This window comes from Notolepis coatsorum (assembly GCF_963971535.1).
Source record: "Notolepis coatsorum genome assembly, chromosome: 8".
NCBI lineage: Eukaryota > Metazoa > Chordata > Actinopteri > Aulopiformes > Paralepididae > Notolepis > Notolepis coatsorum.
In genome coordinates this window covers 58,441,391-58,461,421 of record NC_140172.1, presented here as the reverse complement: position 1 = coordinate 58,461,421, position 20,031 = coordinate 58,441,391, and the positions used below count along the sequence as shown (strand labels likewise).

At 45.4% G+C, this 20,031-nt stretch overlaps 1 protein-coding gene across 1 annotated transcript in view; it reads right to left on the bottom strand.

Moving 5' to 3' along the window:
* The window catches only part of LOC311233459 (palmitoyltransferase ZDHHC23-A-like), a gene marked incomplete at both ends in the record, with an annotated part of 40,203 nt that extends 21,079 nt beyond the window's left edge, over positions 1–19,124 (bottom strand). The window contains 3 exons of the mRNA XM_084320426.1: positions 8,422–8,589; positions 9,561–10,247; positions 19,012–19,124. Coding sequence (XP_084176552.1) covers positions 8,422–8,589; positions 9,561–10,247; positions 19,012–19,124 — 968 coding nt within the window. The remainder of the gene's footprint in view (positions 1–8,421; positions 8,590–9,560; positions 10,248–19,011) is intronic.
* Between the last annotated feature and the right edge of the window lie 907 nt (positions 19,125–20,031).

The following is a 20,031-nucleotide window of genomic DNA, read 5'->3' as shown; positions in this document are numbered from 1 at the left end:
ACTATAGCCTACATCTATAAACGTCACACAAGCAAATTATACGAGTGTCTTAATGTGCAGCAAGCATTAGAAATAGCTAGTTGAAATGGCCTGATCAAGATTGCAATCAAATCAAAGTTTGGATTTAGCCTGATAGTGATTGATCTTTTCTGAAGCAGGCACTGTCATGCAAAATCAGCTGAAAAACGTGCACTGAAAAGTTACAGTATGTTGATTATTTGTATGACAAAGTCAGAGTCAACCCTTGCAAAACGTTTTATTTAATGAATTGAAAACAGCATTGATATTACGTAAAAGCAAACTGGCAATAGAAAAGATGTTCAAAATAATCGAGTTCCCTTAAAACGCTAACGCTGTTAAATAAAAAATATACAGTGGAGGTTAAAATAAGAATATGACTTGGCCTGAAAAAAAGTTCAGTCAGGAGATTTTCTTTGCTTTAATCCCTGGGTATATACCATAAGATATTCCTTATTGATCCCCATAGGGAAATTCGGTCATCATAGCAGTATGGGGAGGGCGGAGGGGAGGTACAAGTATGGGCATGGTAATAGTAGAAGACATAAATTATATAGGCAATACAACTAGTAAAGATAAAAATAAGAAGTGTAAACTATTTAATTAACTGAATAAGAATATGAGCAAGTAAACTGTAAAGGTGCAGATGAGGGTCTGTAATATGACCCATCAGTTATATTATAAGTTACAATAAATATGGGCAATAAAACACTTACTGTATATATACCATGAGCAAGTGAAGTAAACAGTATACACCGTGCTGGCCCTGTTTATTTTTTTTATTTTTTCCCCCCTCCTTTTTCCTCCGATTTTCTCCCATCCCAATGTTAGTCGTTATGCCAATTCCCAATCCCCTTCCTGGTCGCTGCGCACTTACCCCCCACCGTCGGTCTGGGAGAGTGGAGGCTATCACGTGCTTCCTCCGACACACGTCTAGCCAATCAACCGCTTCTTTTCACCTGGCAGCGCGGACTCTCACTGAGCGGGTGTAACGTGTGGAAGGATCACACTACCCCCCTTAGATCCTATCCGCGCTGAGCAGGCGCCCCGACCGAACTGTAGGAGTCGCTGTTTACAACGACCCGGACCCACCCCGCCAGCTTTCCCACCCTCTAATACAGCCAATTGTATTAGTGTGAACGGCCAGCCAAGCTGGTGACAACGCCGGAGCTGTGAGCTGGATTCGAACAGGCGAATCCAGCGTCTCCGGTGTTGGTGACGAACGCAATCTCCGCTACGCCACCTGACCGCCTGCTGGCCCTGCTTTTCAAGATGAAAAACACCCGGCGCGAGGGAGGTGAGCTTGGTGTTTCATTATGAGAATATCTCCACGCTCAAGTCGGCTATAGTCCGCGAGGGACTTGTTGCCGACACCGCTGTGTCTGGTAAACACCGTTCTGAAGAGGGACGTGTTGCCTTCTTTTTCTCTTCTCTCTTCGGATGAGAAGAGGGACAGACAGCGGCTGTCTGAAGTGTTGGCCTATATTGCTTTCTCACGTTGTACTATTGTTCAGTGGTAGCCGTTTAGCTTGCTTCTTAGCTGGGTTGAGCTAACTGTTAGCCAGTTAGCTGTTTAGCTATGATGTTAGCTGCCCGTACGTTCGCTCGGCTGGGAACGTTAGCTTGATGCTATCAGTTAGCCTAGAGTTAGCTGTTAGCTTGTGCTACAACCGTTGAACATTAGCCGTGAGAATAGCAGGCCCTAGCACTCTGACTACGACGTCATCTTTGACAGAAGATGTAGTCGGGCCAGCACCATGACCGGCTGCAGGAGGGGGGCGTCTCGCCGGAGCGAGGCTCCGGCCATCTGCTTTTTTGCCCCGCCAGCGAGAGGCCTTTCGTCAACGTGGAGACCAGCCTGTGTTGCAGCCTTTCCATCCTGCGTTCGTTGGTGCAGGTAAGGTGTCCATTGGACATTACCCCACTCTTCCTTCCTTCCCCTCCCGAATGTTTTGTTAATAACGATGTTTTTTCCAAAACGTATGTTGCTTCACTACATTTGGAGATACGACATGTGCTGTGTGTGAATTGTCTTGGGTATAGCTTGGGTACCGCAGGCCAAAGCTTGTGCTTTTCTCTCTACCTAGAAACAGCGTTGTTTTTTACGTGAGTAAAAATTAACTGGGTTTTTGTTGTATGATGAGAAGTTGTGTGTGTTCATGTAACGTTAGACAACGTGGCTGAGCCCACAACTGGCTGGGTTGCCCTACAATGCTGTGCATAGTGGCATGTGATCGAGGGATGAGTCCCTCTCTCAGCTTGTGATGACAATAACAGGTGGCAAGTTTTTTCACACATGAACAGGGCTGTACCTGTTCAAACAAGGTCTTCGGCTGTGCTGGCGTGCACAGGGCAAGCTTACTCTACACATTGGCATCGTATCAGGGGTAAGGTGGTGAGGGGTGGGTTTCCCCGGTTTTCCCCTGGCCCCCCCCCCCTCCCCTCAGACATGATTTTGTTTACAATATATATATATATATGTTACACTATGTTTTTGGGGATACGGTGTAACCCCTCAGCTTCTGCTGGGGTTGTGCTCTTGCTTAGAGAGGCAATTTTTTTCTGAAAATTGTTTGGTCGCTGTCATGTGGACTTAGCAAGGCCTGTGACCAGTACTTAATCGAGGACTTGTGTCTTCTCTCGTCATGAAAAACGGCGTTCCTCTTACGGTAGTGAGAGTGTACTTTCGCCCTTTTTTGTTGTTATGGAGGGTTGTGTGTGTCGTTAAGATCCACAACTGGGTTAGGTGTTAGCCTACAGAAGTTACATGTGTAAGCTCTTGTACCAGGGCCCTTGGCCCTCTCTTGGTCTGTGTTTTTTCTTCCTTTAGGAAAAGATGTAGAAAATTCAGGTGGCAGGTTCGCACATGAGCCTATGTGAAGCTGTTACCTTGACAGGTATACATGCGCTTCATGTAGCACGCTATGACTGGTGTCATGGCTCTGCTTTGTCATTGCATCGTATCAGGGGTGAGGGGTCATGAGGGGGTGAACTGATAAACCCTCCCTCCCCTTTTTTCTGATTGGTCAGGGGGTTGGACCTCCTGTCCTTCGGGCTTCCTGTCACGTTGCTGGGTCAGCGCGTCACAGGGTAAGGGGGGGAGGGAGTTTCCTGGTCCCACGCCATATTTGGGCGGTGGGTCACGGAATTCCCCCCGCCATAGAGTACGTCACTGGGCACGTTTCTATTGGTTGTGAGACTTCCGTGAGTTCTTTTCAGGCTCCATGTTGTGGACCTCTGTTATTGTCAAGATGAGTTATGCGGTGCGTGAGAACTTAAAAAGAAGTTCTGCTCTGTTGTATGTGTCTTGAGCTTGGTAGGTGATGCACTGCAGTAGAGACAATTTGTTCTTCTGCTCTGCTCCCTACTAGTAGTGTATATTGGGTCAGAGCCTCCTCCTCAGGGAGTTTCAGAGCCTCCTCCTCAGGGAGTTTCAGAGCCTCCTCGGTGAGTTTCAGAACCTCCCTCTCAGTGAGGGAGCCTCCTCAAGAGTTTCAGAACCTCCTCCTCAGAGAGTCTCAGTCCAATTATTACATGAATCTTTTTGGACACGTAGCTCAATGTTGCATATATCTTTTCAATTATTACTCACGTGTGAAGTCTCTCTCTGGGGGTTCCCTGTCTCCTCTCTTTTATAGGGCAGGGTTGACAGGGGTGTTTTCCCTCGGGCGCGTCATATGGGACCCATATCTGTGTCTTGGCCGGCTTCCTGCCGCTCTCCCAGGCGGCTTGGAGGGAACGTTGCAGGGTTTGATGTTATGGAGGTGTTCGTGGTTATGTCACTGCGTGTGATCCTTCACTGTTGCTTGGTCCATATTGTGTTGTACCTTGCGCTGTGCTAAAGGAGCCTGGTCCTTCTCCATTCTTTTTTCGCCCCTCTCTTCTCCTGCTTGGCGGGGCTGGGAGGGGGCTGTCGAGGTGGTTCTTGTACCCCTCTGGCATCCCTGTGTACGTCCCGGTCCGCCGGGCCCAGGTCCGAACTCGTTCTCGTCGACCTGTTGGCCTGGGTTAACCCTTTCTTGAGAACTGAAACACTTGTACTGCTGTATAGCCGGTGTATACCCGCAGTTGTGTTTTGGAGTTTTAGGAACAACCGCCTCCTGTTAGGTGGTGGTTGGTTTCCAGGTGTGTTGGTAGCGGAGTCGACTCTCGGGTTAGGCCGGGCTTGACCCCGTCTGCCTGCGAGTGTGCCCCTGCACCTTTCATGACGTCTGCCAATCGTGTCTGCCTTCTCTGCCTTGGCCCCTCTAGAGGGTCTGGGTTTTTTGTGGAGGCTACGACATGGTGCACAGCATACCGTACGGCCCTTCCGCCGGGGTGCTGTTTTCAGCAGACCCCTTTGGCGCCTGTCTAGTCCGCAGTGCTCCAGGCTCAGGTCGAGTCTTTTTGACCTATTACCTGGATTGAGGGATCAACCTCTTTGGGGGTTGTCTCCCCGGTGCGCTGCCTGGTCCCGCTGTGTGTGTAGCCTCTTGAGTGCTTCAGGGCGGCGTGCTGTAGGGGGGAAGGGCCTGCTCTTGGATGGGCCCTGTCCGATACGCTGGTGATGTGGGGGGTGGTGTCACTAGTGATCGCCTGGTGGGGTCTCGATGCTGCGGCGTCGTTGGCCTCACCAGGCCCCCTTTTCCGGGGGGTCAAGTCCCTTCCTGGGGCTGGGTCCTCCTTCGCGCTCCGCTGCTACGGCCTTGCCACGGGGTTGGGTTTTTGCCCTTGACCCTGTGATATTAGGGGTTGTAACGGGGGTTTTGTTTCTTCCCGTTCATTCCCTAATGGCATGTGGGTTGCGCGTTTGTGTAGTCGTGGGTTCTTCTGTGGGAAGTCCCACGGTCTGCTGACCCTGTGCGTTTGAGTTGCTAAACCCCTCTTCGCACAGTCGGATCCGATTCCCTCCCGTCCTCCACTAGGGGGGTCCGGGGGCTCGGGTCCTCCCCGGTTCTGATGGTTGTGGGGTGCCTCAGCGGGTACATTTGTCGAGCTTCCGCTCTGCTCAGCTCCTGTGTTCCAGTAGAGTGCAGAGCGTAAGCTATAACGTAACATAACATACGGTTATCTATATAACCATAGTTATGTGAGTAATAGCGAGCACTCTGCGCTGGACTCACTGAGGACCCCGTGGTCTTTGCCTTGGTGGTGAAAGACTTGGGAAGGAGCTGTTAGTATGGCCACACCCCTGCTTATGTAGAGAAGCGGATGGGGGTGTGGCCAGGCGGATGGGTGTGTATAGGTACATGTGGAGAAATGTATTCAGTATATAGACTGGATAACTATGGTTATATAGATAACCGTATGTTTATGTTAAGTAGGGCTATCGACGAATATTCTATATTCTAATTAATAATCGACTTGTAAAAAGAAAAGTAAAAGAAAAAACATACATTAGATTGTGAAAATTAATATTAATATTAAAATTCAAATTCAAATTAAAATGAATATTAATTAAACTTCTTGTGTGGGCCTGAATGCGCTGCATGACGGATAGGAGACGTGCAATGTCACTTTCATTGATTTGAAGAATGTGCCAGTAGTAGTAACAACAACAACAACCACATGGCGTGATGGCAGAGAGTTCAGAAACCAACTCGGTCGCAAAGACAGTGATTTGCACTCTGATCAATCTAAAAGCCCTGATTGGAAATACCTAGGATTTTGATCAACTTGTGGAACCTGAGGCAAAGTTGTATGCAAGCTATGTAAACTACAGCTGGCCTACCTTCTTTTTTATGCCAACGCTATTTTGGGAGTTCTAGCATCAAGAATGTAAGTACTATGTACAATGTAAGCCTACTTTCCAGTTTTTAGCACTTAGCACTTTATTGTAAATCATCCCTCAATCAATCAATCAATGTAGATATTGAATAATGAAGGAACCAAAAGTCCTGTACCGAAACGGTTCCGTACGAATACATGTACCGTTACACCGCTAACATACACACATACCTACATACATGCGGTACATACACACATACCTACATACACACATACTTACACACAAACATACCGTACATACACACATATACACCCACATACATTTCTAAGTCATTCTCTCATTTTGGTCAAATAACCATTTCCCACATCATGTTTAAATCTATGACAGGACTGACTTGATTGTATCTCTACTGGAAGTCTGTTCTCTACCGCTGCCATGTACAGAAAGGTATTTTGCCCAGAACATTAAATACAATTTTAAATCTACGTGACACAATGTCTGTGGCCCTGCCTCTAGTTGAATAGCCATGCGAGTCCCCAATGAGCATAAAATAACTCTTAAAATACCATGGCCCATTTCCTTGCAAGATCATTATGTGTACGTCTACATTTCGGCTGCTTTACCCTATTTTCAACATTTTAATTGCTTGAGTTGGGAAGGGCCAACGTATACGAGTCATATCCTGTCTGATCACAGAGTGTGTCTGACTCCCACCTAAACGGACAACGTATAACATACAACGTATATCAGGCCATACGTACCTTATGCATACTGCACCTGTGTATACTGTATACTTCTTACTCATAGTATGTATTTATATTATAGTGTCTATTGTAAGTATATTTATTGTAATGCAAATATAACTGATAGGGCATACAGACCCTCATCTGCACCTTGATTTACACTGCCTGCTCATATGCGTATACTCAGAGTTTGTTATATTGTTTACACTGCCTATTTTTACTTTTCTACTGTACTATAATTTTATTACCTGTATTATGTCTTCTACTATTACCATGTACCTATACCTTCCCTTCCCCCTCACCCATGCTGCTATGATGCCTGAATGTCCCCAAGGGGATCAATAAAGGAATATCTTATCTTTTATCCTGACTAGTTTATTTTGAGCTGTTTGAAGTTCAGTTTTAATCCCTAGGGGGTGCTACTGTACCGTGTAGTACAGGTGTAGTTAAAGTGAGGCAAACATTTTCAGGGTTTTCGTATCCAAACATTGGGCCTTTTATGCCAGAAATGTGATTTCTGGTTTTAATTGGTAATAACTCTTTGTCCCATAATCTTTCCACTCAGGAGAGTTGTCAGGTACTGCCCTAGGTCTCAAGCCACAGCCATCTCTGAGTGTGCGTGGCCTGCACTCTGCCTCTCTGTCCTGCACTGTCTGCTGAGTGTGCCTGTCCTGCACTCTGCCTCTCTGTCCTGCACTGTCTGCTGAGTGTGCCTGTCCTGCACTCTGCCTCTCTGTCCTGCACTGTCTGCTGAGTGTGCCTGTCCTGCACTCTGCCTCTCTGTCCTGCACTGTCTGCTGAGTGTGCCTGGCCTGCACTCTGCCTCTCTGTCCTGCACTGTCTGCTGAGTGTGCCTGGCCTGCACTCTGCCTCTCCGTCCTGCACTGTCTGCTGAGTGTGCCTGGCCTGCACTCTGCCTCTCCGTCCTGCACTGTCTGCTGAGTGTGCCTGGCCTGCACTCTGCCTCTCCGTCCTGCACTGTCTGCTGAGTGTGCCTGGCCTGCACTCTGCCTGTCCGTCCTGCGCTGTCTCTGCTGAGTGTGCCTGGCCTGCACTCTGCCTCTCTGTCCTGCACTGTCTGCTGAGTGTGCCTGGCCTGCACTCTGCCTGTCCGTCCTGCGCTGTCTCTGCTGAGTGTGCCTGGCCTGCACTCTGCCTCTCTGTCCTGCACTGTCTGCTGAGTGTGCCTGGCCTGCACTCTGCCTCTCTGTCCTGCACTGTCTCTGCTGAGTGTGCCTGGCCTGCACTCTGCCTCTCTGTCCTGCGGTGTCTCTGCTGAGTGTGCCTGGCCTGCACTCTGCCTCTCTGTCCTGCGGTGTCTCTGCTGAGTGTGCCTGGCCTGCACTCTGCCTCTCTGTCCTGCACTGTCTCTGCTGAGTGTGCCTGGCCTACACTCAGCCTGTCCGTCCTTTGCTGTCTCATGAAGTCTTGTGTTTGTTGTGATGCCTTATGGTCACCCTGGGTGGCAACCCATTAGCAGTTTTCTTGGCAGTTCACACCATTAGCATTAGCAGACAAGACACAGTTGACAAGACATGAGAATGATCAGACAACACACAGCCAGCAATAAAACGATTGGAATCCATGCAGTACAACCATATAGACAAAGGGATTCGAGTGAAGAGACGTCAACCTGACACACAGATAGACAAGCCAGACAGATGAGGACAGACAAAGCAGACATGTGGAGGCATGATGACACGCCAGGTTGCTTTTGAGCCAGGTTTTAAGATTGAGTGGTAGGTGGTACTATGACTTATGACTGTATATACCACCCTACTATAATAATTCTTCAAAATTCTAAATCCCCTGAAATCAATATTAGAAGACCTTATTTCAAGCTAAAGAGCCTGCATGAACCACAGACGACGCTAGGGCTGATCTATTAATAACCCATTCATGTTCCTATAGCTGTAGGAGACTGGAGAGACGGGAGCAGCCGGAGGTCTATACCTGTACTGATTGTAGACTCCAGGGCAGTAGAGCAGAGCAGTAATCAGGGACTGTTGAGGACACACACTACTGAGCACCAGACTAATCCCATACAGCGAGGTCAACAGGAACACCAACAGTGTCAGAAGGAAACTACGATGGTTGGCCTGGCCCACACAGCTGTTTATCCTACAGCAGGTGAGAGGAAGAGAGGTTAAAGGGACAGTTAACATTTTTGGAACCTATTTCTTACTTACCAATGGTGTTGATCAGTAGAATGTTTTCTCAGCACAATCCATGCTGTTCCTCATACTAGCTCCAGACAGTTAGCCACAAACCAATGCAAAGTCAGATGGGAACAAGCTCCTGACTGAAGCTCACTGTACCTTCTATGCACTGTGGAGTTGATTTCAGTGAACAGAATATCTCTATTTTACTAGTAAATACAGATCAAATCTCATATTATTTGTCAATCATGAAGAAGAAAAAACACGTCTATATTGCTACTTTGTATTTTGGTGGTGGGGCTACAATTAATTTGTACATTAAAATGTTTGTATTCAAAATTGTAGCAGTGGTTAACAGGGCTGTCAATTGTCCCTATAAATACTATTTGAATATGAGTAGGCTGAAATCAGGCAAAGTTTAATGAAAGTTGAATATGAATGATTTACATACTGCTTTACACTGTAATCACAGCTACAGTTCACTGTATGATAGCATAGAGGACTTGACATGGACCATGCACAGTGTAGTGAAGAAGGCACAGCAGTGCCTCTACTTCCTTAGGCGTCTAAGGAAGTTCAAAGTGAGTCAGAAGAACTTAAATAACTTCTACTTATGCACAATGGAGAGCATCCTGACTGGTAACATCACCTGGTTTGAGAATAGCACTGCACACGACCGCAGCAGACTGCAGAGAGTGGCTTGATCAGCCGAACGCACAATTGGAAGTGGGATTCCCACTCTTCAGGACATTTACACCAGGCATTGCAGGGCCAAAATAATATATTTTTTTACATTCAACCAAGACTTTGGTATTCAAATCCATAGATTTCTTTCAAATTCGAATGAAGTTTGAATATTGAAATTCATTCTGACAGCCTTAGTGGAAAACATACTATACTGATAATAAGATAGATAATACTAATAATACTCACCAAATACAGTGGTGGTCCAAACGCAGGACACAGCAGCCACAGGTCCGGCAGTGTCCCGCACGTGGGGGACGTGTCACTTCGCACACCGGACACCTATTCCACTTCCCAGGCAGGGCCTCCGTCCGTGACTCCGCTGCTCTCACTGAGGAGGAGGTAGACACCTCTGATTGGCCAGTGCCACTGTTGTGGGTGGAGCTATGATCATATCCGAGGCTCTGACCAGGCCCGTGGGCATCGTCTGCTACCAGCGGGGACGTGGCATTCACAAAACCTGGCCCCTTCTTCGCGTGAACGAGTGAGACAAGCGTGAGGACGACCCCGGCGGTGACCGTCCACAGCTGAAGGGGGCTCACATCCCCGCGAGGCAGGATCTCGGCGATGAAGACGTAGTACATGTAAGCCAGTGAGTAGAGCGCCAGGGTGAGGAAGAAGAGGGTGCGTCTCTTCCTGCGGTGCGTGGCGTAGTAGTACCACAGCACCAGGCCGGGCAGGGTGGTCAGAATGACGAGCCCCAGCAGATAGTGCAGTGCCGCCAAGCGCAGAAGCAGCGGCAGCAGCACTAATGCCGGAAGTGTGGAGATCTCCAACCGTCTGTTTTCAGACAACAGCGGCAGCCTCAGCTTGGCGATCACAGACCCGAGCATGGGCAGCCGAGACGTGGCGTTCTGGGTCTCGCCCTTCAGCCACCTGCAGGAAAGATGTAAACGCTAAGTGAGTGGAGAGGAGGCAGGGAGGAATGTCTGTGTTATACAACAAAGGACACTATTACATTTTTTGTTATTAACATATCCTGATTCTTCGAATAGAAACAGTATTTTCTGCCGCAAATTACACCTGGAAAAGATTCAAGATTCAAGTTTTATTCATCACATACATACCAGGGCATACAGTGAAATGCGGTTGGCCATGCCCGCTTCAATTGTGCAATAAAACAATAGTAATAGTAATAATAATAAAAAGATAACTAGAATAGACATGGTAAAATAGACATGTTAATAAATTGCATAAAGGCACTGGATCCTATGTACATTCCTATACAATGTGCAGTTTTTCTTGTCCGTATGCTATACTTGCTGTTACTAACTATACAACAATCACAACAAATTATTTTCTTAAAGGTCCTGTGTCTTATAAATGACCTTTTCCAGTGTTTAGCATTGTTTCCTAGCAATGGGGGTTTGTATAAATGGGGTCTGTCTCTCTAATTCTCATTTTGGCGGATTGCTCCAATTCAGTTGAGACAATATCCTCCCCCAGTGAATTAAGCTATTCTGATTTGACTCGCTATCCTACATAGCACGGAGCTGATCTGCAGTAACGCCCCCTCTATGGTTGTAGCGCAACCATTCGCTCAACAACAGAGCGAGTGGAAATACCGACACTTCCTCAAGCAGGTGGGTGCCGACAGAGACAGCAGAGAAGGAGCGAGCGAGAGAGAGGGAGAGAGAGAGATAGAGAGGGAGAGAGAGAGGGACAGGAGCTTCTGGGGAAACACACACACATTTACACACAACCTCCCGTACCGCGCGCGCAGGGATGGAGCTTCTCCACTCGCATATCACTGTCAAAATATCTTTGACTCCCACGTGCACGCCTGTATTCCGATCCATGCAATAATATTCACAGGGGTATATATTGTCATTTGAAACAAGTTACCAATGCATTGTCCCTAGGGGTGGGACGATACATCAACGTAAAAAGATTGATTCATATTGCGATACTCTTATTTTGAAAATCCCCTGGTGAGCAATGCAAATCCGCCCGGCCGCCACAACAGTAGCTCAGTAGCAGCGTGTGTTAACGTTAGACAGCATTGCTTCAGAGTCCGCCCATTTTGCGACCCGAAATAAGTGCCTGTTGTTTTTTCCCCCACAACGGGTCAAATGCATCTAACATGCTTTGCATCTTCGCCATTCCTTTATGCCCACGTCGCGTTAAATACTTAAATTAACGTCGCGTTAGCGTAAGCTAACTAAGCTAAGCTGATCAGAGCCATATAGAGAGAACAGCAGAGGTCCACTAGGGACTGGGAAGGAGGGGGGTTACTGCATTCTCGAGATAGCCCCACTACCAGGATCTGGCCGGTACTGCACCTTCGGAATCCCAATATGCCTTTTCCAGCCAAAATACAGCTCTGACAGTGAATAGGATATTAATATATAAAAAAAAAAACAGTGAACCAAAAACAGTGAACAGGAGGTCTATTTGTATTAAAAACAATAGATTGTTTTTCATTTAAATGTCTGGAAGAGCTCAAAAATAAAAATGTCAAATGATATTTCCATTGCCTTTTTTTGTTGTTGATTTAAATGTTACTGATTGTGTTAAATGGGCATATAATATCGTCTCATATCGATCGCAGGCACCTGAATCTAATCGTATCGTATCGTGGCAGACTTTGTGATATCGGAAAGTATCGATATCGTATCGTGATGAAAGTGGTGATTCCCACCCCTAATTGTCCCGTGGGATTATGCCCTCCCGCGGCGAAATTAATTAGTATCCCCTTCAATCTCTCTATATCTCTCTCTGTCTGCCTCTGTCTGACTGTGGGTGACTGTCACTCAAAGCGCTTATGGGCGGAGCCCAGCCCAAAACAGCTTGAAATCTTGAAGTGGAAAAATGCTGCTTTAGAGTACTTGATTAGAAATACAAAACAATGAATTTATTTGAAAAAAAACTTTACAGATGTGTTCCATAGACTCACAGGAATTGTGTAAAGTTGCCCAAATAGTGAAAGGAATAGCAAGACATGTCCCCTTTAAAGTGTCCTTTCCTTCCTTTAAAGTGTCTTGTGTGTTTAAAGTGACCTGTGGTGCGTTTGTGTGTGTGCGAGTGCAGAATGTTGTGTTGTGTGTGTATGTGTGTGTTCATGTGTGCGGAGAGATCAGTGTTCATTTTTCTGATGGCCTGAGGGAAGAAGCTGAGCCTTTGTCTCTCTGTTCTTGTTGCGTGTATACGGAGGCGCTTGCCTGACCGCAGCAGCTTGAACAGGCTGTTATTGGGGTGGTGAGGGTCCTTAAAGGTGACATGCATTATAAATGTCATTTTTCAGTCTCTAGCATTGTATTATAGTAATAGGAGTTAGTATCAATGTGTTTTAGTGTCTAAATACCATATTGGCGGATTGCTCTGATTCAGCTCAGATCATTTCCTACTCCAGTAAATTAGGCCATCCTGATTTGAAGGCCTGCGTGATGTTACTCAGGCTCTGGGTAGCAGGCAGTGATGTGATTGGCTCTGTGGTTGTAGCTAATGCCCGCCCACAATCTACCTAGACTGACTGTACACAGCGAGTGGAAACCACTTCCTCATACTCTGCATGCACTCTGGAGGGAGAGAGAGAGCGAGAGATAGAGAGCATTTGGGAGCACTTGGGGGGGGGACCTGCCGCGCGGCACACACCTCCGAACGGGAGAGTGAGGGAGGGAGGGCCCCCCCCCACAAGCTGCCGCGCGGCACACCCGAGAGGGAGAGAGAGAGGGAGAGGAGGAGAAAGGGAGGGAGGGAGAGAGGGGGCCTTATCAATAACGGCCTGTCTTTTTTTCCCTCTCTCTCTCTCTCTCTCTCTCTCTCTCTCTCTCTCTCTCTCTCTCTCTCTCTCTCTCTCTCTCTCTTCTCTCTCTCTCTCTCTCTCTCTCTCTCTCTCTCTCTCTCTCTCTCTCTCTCTCCCACCCCCTCCCTCTCTCTCTCTATCTCTCTGTCTACCAGTCGCAGACTGTGTGGACTGACTGTCACTCAAAGTGCTTATGGGCGGAGCCAGGCCATAACAGCCTGAAATCTTGAAGCTGAAAAATTATGGTTTTGAGTACTTGATTAGAAATATAAAACAATGCATTTTTTTGAAAAAAACCTTACAGATGTCTTCAATAGACTCACAGGAATTGTGTAAAGTTGCCCAAATAGTGCTAGGAATAGCAACGCATGTCCCCTTTAATTATTCTACAGGCTCTGGATTTGCACCTCCTATTGTATAAGTCCTGCAGGGGTGGTAGTGCAATACCCGTAGTCCATTCTGCTGAGCGCACCACTCTCTGTAGTAGTGATGTGCATCTCCATCACTGAGGCCGATGCAATGCGCATCTCGATACGGTGCCAACGATATGATACATTAACGATACATTTGAAGCACCGGGCGATGCGATATGATTCACCCCCTGTTGAGATACGATACGATTCGATACGATTTGATTCAACATAATGCGATTCGGGGCGATACGATTCAACACGATGGAAAATAATGATAACATTTTATGGTATGACAGAGGATTTGGTTGTATTCCTTATACAGCTTATATTATTATTAAAAATAAAATAATCTACTGTAAGACAATTTATATAAAAACTCTTGGGTGCCTAAGAAGACTTTCGCATAGTACTGTTTTTTTTATCCACTTTAGCTAAAAAAAAACACACACACACACACAATGTATATACACACTACTGTGAGACAATAATAATCACACACAAAGGGATAATGGCTTATAGCAGACTTAATGATTTTATAATATTTCAGATAATGAAATTAAATGTTTATCATCAACTATCCAATTAGTATTTATATTGTAACGTTTGGCCACTTTAAATCATTGAACAGAGAGAGAGAGAGAGAGAGAGAGAGAGAGAGAGAGAGAGGGGAAGGGAGAGAGGGGAGAGAGAGAGAGAGAGAGAGAGAGAGAGAGAGAGAGAGAGAGAGAGAGAGAGAGCGCGTGGCGCGTTTGAGTTTGAGCGTTCTGATGCACCGTAGCTGACCACACCAGGGTTGCATTTTGTCAACACAGTTGGAACCTGGAGGAAGCGATGTAAGAAAGAAACGAATTGCCAATAAATGTGAAGTTATCTTTGAACTTGTTGTCAAGCGTCTTCAATATACCCCCCCCCCCCCCCCCCCCATTTCCTCACTAATGGAACTGGTGTTGCAGAGTCACGTTAGTTAGTTAGTTAGTTAGACACTGTAGTTTAGCGTTAGCTGAACGGCTAACTGGCGTTAGCTAGAGGCTACTAGCGTTAGCCAGTTGATAAATTCTATTCATGTCTCCTCCTCGACTCCCACTGTTTGTTGTTGATAACTGTGACGCGGCTCTCGCCTTCTAGTAGCGAAGCAAAGATAGTATCTGCTGTGTGCAGTCACAGTGCACTGCTGACAGAAGTGGATGAGAGGAAATTATATGAATGAATCGGTTTTGACCGATGCAAAGACGCTACAACAAGATGCATCGCAAGTTCAGCCTGAATTGTAGCCGATGCGGACTTATTCCACCGGTGCACTCGCATCGTGAACGTTTATGCCGGTGCACCGATGCGAATCGATGAATCGTCACATCACTACTCTGTAGGGCCTTCCTATCCTGGGCCGTGCTATTTCCATAGCAGGCAGTGATGTTCCCAGTCAGAATGCTCTCTACAGCCCTGGAATAGAAGGAGTGGAGTATCTTCCATGATACTCTGAACTTCCTTAATTGTCTCAGGTGGTAGAGGCGCTGTTTTGCCTTTTTTACCACAGTGGCTCTGTGATGTGGACTCCCAGGTACTTAAAACTGCTCGCCCTGTTTATGATAGCCCCATTTATCCACAGTGGCTTGTGTGTCCCCTGCTGTACTCGTCTAAAATCCACGATCAGCTCCTTGGTTTTACCAATGTTCAGGAGTAGGCTGTTATCCTGGCACCAACGTGCCAGTACATCAACCTCCATCCGATAGGCCTTCTCGTCATTGTTAGAGATCAGCCCCACCACGTGTCGTCCGCAAACTTCACTATGGAGTTGGAGCTGAACCTGGCCACACATGTGTGTCATGTGTGTACAGTGAGTACAGCAGAGGACTGAGAACACAGCCCTGGGGGGACCCGATGCTCAGGGAGATTGAGTTGTAGGTGTGTCCACCCACCCTGACCACCTGGGGCCTGTCGGTCAGAAAGTCCAGGATCCAGGCGCTCAGGGCGGTGTTCAGACCCAGATCACGGCAGGGCCTCTACTTCCTTAGGCGTCTAAGGAAGTTCAAAGTGAGTCAGAAGAAGGGCTTCTACTTCCGTGGGCGTCTAAGGAAGTTCAAAGTGAGTCAGAAGAACTTCTACTCATGCACAATAGAGTGCATCCTGACGGGTAACATCACCCCCTGGTTTGTGAATCGCACTGCACACGACCGCAGCAGACTGCAGAGAGTGGCTCCATAAGCCGAACGCACAATTGGAGGTGGGCTTCACACTCTCCAGTACATTTAGACCAGGCGTTGCAGGGCCAAGGCTAAGAGAATAGTCAAAGACTCTAGCCACCCAAACAACTGCCTCTTTGCACTGCTGCAGTCAGGCAAGCGCTACCAGAGTCTCATTCTCAGTACAGAGAGACTCAAAAGGAGCTTCTATCCTCAGGATGCTCAATGACTCTATGCAACACTAACAAATCCATCTACATTCATTGCACACACATCCACATGCACACACTCACTTTAAACACTCGCCTTTAACATTTTGAGTGCCAGCAGGGGGCGCACGATTTATCGCTTGAATGCCAGCCTTTTTAGACTGATTTTCCGATATTTCATGATTTTCACGGAGCTATTTCTATATTCTATATTATGGCTATGTGTCTAATACGCCCGCCACTTATCAATGACTTGCTTGCAGTCAACATGTACGAAACGGATTGTTTTTTCATCTGTACATTTCCGTTTTATACCATTTTGAAAAATGCTAGTGTTTGGACATTTCCAGAAATGTTTAAAGATTCTGTGATAAACGCCCTTTAGTGGAATACACAAAACACGTTGTCATTTTTCAGCCTATTTATGAATCGTTTTCAAATAAACGCTAGATTATCGATAGTATATGTGTACTTATGCACGCTAGAGAAGCGGGCTGAAAATATTTCCTGGTCAGCACACACACACACACACATACACAGATATGATATATACACGTTAAGATATATGTGAAAAAAACTTTGATTACCCCAAGACTGATTCCTTACCTCACATCAGATGTTCTGCAAAAAGATTATTCCAATTCCTGATTGGCATTCCAAATATCGATCGCGTTTATTGATCCAACGCTGGGTACTCGAAACACATATGTGCCCAGGTATGGACTTCATGGTCATGTTGAGGGATCTTCATTTTTTTTTTTTTTTTTTTACATATTATGAAAGTACAGATTCATACCTTCAAAATAAGCCATCACTTGAACATTTTGGTGGGATACTTTGCAAGCTACTTCCTATGATTCATGGTGATATCACAACACGTATTCAGAGATAATAGCCTTCAAGAGACGAGCAGGCTATTCGGTGACAATAGTGAAACAACTACAACACTACCCAGAATTCATTGTAATCCATGGCCCCCCTCTCTCTAGGGCAATTAACACCTGGCAGCTTTCCAGTCTGAGGCTCTTTGTTATTACAATGAGTCTGGTGACTGCAAACACAACACCCAGAGGAAAAAGGAAAAGTCATGATAGTTTATTAAAAAATTTGTGTGGTAGTGAAAGGTTAACCTTCTGTAGTGTGGTAGTGAAAGGTTAACCTTCAGTAGTGTGGTAGTGAAAGGGTTAACCTTCTGTAGTGTGGTAGTGAAAGGTTAACCTTCTGTAGTGTGGTAGTGAAAGGGTTAACCTTCTGTAGTGTGGTAGTGAAAGGTTAACCTTCTGTAGTGTGGTAGTGAAAGGTTAACCTTCTGTAGTGTGGTAGTGAAAGGTTAACCTTCTGTAGTGTGGTAGTGAAAGTGGTAGTCTTTTTTCATTACATTACAAATTATGAAATCTCGACGAAATACCTCTGAATAAGAATTAAAAAAAAATTAAAGATTCGATGACTAATTCGGCCAGAAACGGCTTTGAGGCGAAGCATTACTAAGCGCTTCTGTAGTGTGGCAGTGAAAGGGTTAACGCGCGCCTCGTCTCCCCTGCTCGACTCATCTCCCCTCGCGCTGCAGCACCAGCAGCCGCGCGATTGTACATTTGTAACGTCTACACAGCCCAGCTTTCAACAGTGTTATTTAGATGTATTTAGCTATTAGGTTGAAAAAAATGCACCCTAACGAAATTCGTTCGCTCATAAAATTCTAACTGTGTTTTAATGGTTTTTAATTAAGTTAAAACATGCGTTTTATAACGGCGTCAAGGCCTCTTTTTTTTATCTTTTTTTTTTACACTGCGTTACGTTGCTTATAACTTATAACATTAAGATAGTGTATTAATAGTGTGTTATTCTCTCTCTGAGATAGGAGAGCTAAATAATGTGTCTGTGTGTTAACACCTATTAAGTACCAGTACTTGCTACCTGGACAGGCCTGCACAGCCCGCGCATGTAGTTTTTCTCCTCACTTGAAAGAAAATTTGTGGAACTATTATAACAATAATTACCTCATTTACAAGTTGTATTTAAGTTTGCAACTAAGGGCAAACAAGGGAACACATTAATGACAATTCAAATATGTAAAAAAAATCAAGATTTCGATTTTTTGGATTTTCTGAACAGCAAGACATTTTCTTTATTTCAGAGCACCTCCCCCTTGCGAATCAAATCGGGTTTGGTCACGGCGAGTCACATATTCCACGCTGTTCTGAGGGTCGGCAATGAATGCAATCGGCTCGGGTTACATGCCTGATAAGTAAAATGTGGATTCCGGATTTTATTTTTTTCATGCATTTCCATTGAGTCCAATCCAATGCGTGCATTACCATCCGGGAGACGATAGGGGGCGGTATTTTCCCTGTTCGAGCTCAGAGCCAGTCCCAATGGTAACGTGAGGCTAGATTGATGAAACATTTATGGAAATCACTAATAAAAGAAATAACGATTAAATAATGAGATTTCTCGTCCTTGGCACTCAACGCATGGCATGAACTAACAAGATTTCTCGTGGCTGGCACTCAAAGTGTTAACATTCACTTTAGACACTTTTTAACACTACACCATATTTTATCTATTTATTACTAAAATATTTGCACTACATCCCTACCTCATCTTTGCATTTTGTTAACATTTTGTACTTTAGTTTATATATTGTATATTTTGTATAGTGTTACTGTTTGGTCTTTAAACTTTTTTTTTACTGTATGAAGCACAATCCCAGGGGGCTCATACAGAACCAAGCATTTCACTGTAATGTACATGTACCTTATATGTGACAAATACAACATAAAAACCCGGGGACCAGCTCCAGCCAACTCTAGCTGCAAGTAAGGCCAATGTTAGAAATAGGCCTACCAGTAGGCTACAGTTTAATTCAAAATAAATTGTAAAATAAAAAAATTTGTTTTTGCATTTCTATCTGTTTGTAAACAAGACCATTTCATTTAAAATACATACCTTGTTTCGTTCAATGTGTTAGTATCGCTAGTCCTAAATACAAGATTTGCTCTTAAAAAAATATTTTCCCCAAAAAATAAGTATTGAAAAAGATTATTATAATGGTTGTGGTATTCTGGTCAATACGGCACCCTGACGGAGCCTCACCTGTTACAGTCCTCATCCAGGTCCTCACAGTCGCTGCAGCAGCCATTGACATCACATTCACAACAGCAGATGGGATCATCCAGCTCCGGTGGTTTCAGCTTCTCCCACTTCATGATGAAGGTTCTGTGCAAACAAGCTGTGAACCAATAGAAAAGTAGTACTGTAATGAACTGTACTCAGGAAATATGATGTTTAACAGATGGACAAGATTTTTGCATGGGCCTATGCCCTACAGTATGTGGTAAATCGACGGAAGTACTGTATCACAGTCGTCACAGGGAGTATATAAAACATCCCGGAACAATCTTTGTGTCTTTTCCCGAAATCTTCAGAGCCAGCGGTCATGGAACAAAATCCTCCCTAGCAAATTAGGTCCTGTGCGCAGTTTGAACCGACAGTGTAAGTACTGTTTATAGGCAATTGTTGGCCATATATTATAGCATTTGTTCAGTTTACGACAGTCTATAGTGTTTGTGAGAGGTTTTTCCAGATATTTTGGTAATATTTTCCACTCGAAAAGCTTGTTTCTAAAGTAGCGATGTGAACTATAAAATCACCCAGGAAATCGATGCTTGCTTGAGCTCACACGGCGCGCTGACGCTGTTTGCCGAGGCACAATTGACGTATTTATTTAGCAAATGCAATGTTCTCAAATAGCCACATTGTTGTATTTAGTTTATTCATTACTGGGTCATATTCTATATATAATATATTTCATTTTATTGGCCCAGAACAGACGATGAGTGTGACCGGGTCGCTGCGGCCCGCATGCCCCAGAGATGAACCTCCCCAGCCGGCAGGCCTGTATTAGCTGAACTAGCTCCCATGCTAGCGCTGGCTAACAACAAGCTAGCCAAAGACCCAGAGATTGAGAGACCAACCCCCTCCCGTGTGAGATGCGTGCAGAGAGGCAGAGGGCATAGAGGAAGACATATTTAGTTATTTAGAATTAGTTTCACTAATTTATTCATAACTTTTGAACAATAGATGCTATTTCTAATCTGTCAGCTGTTCTATATT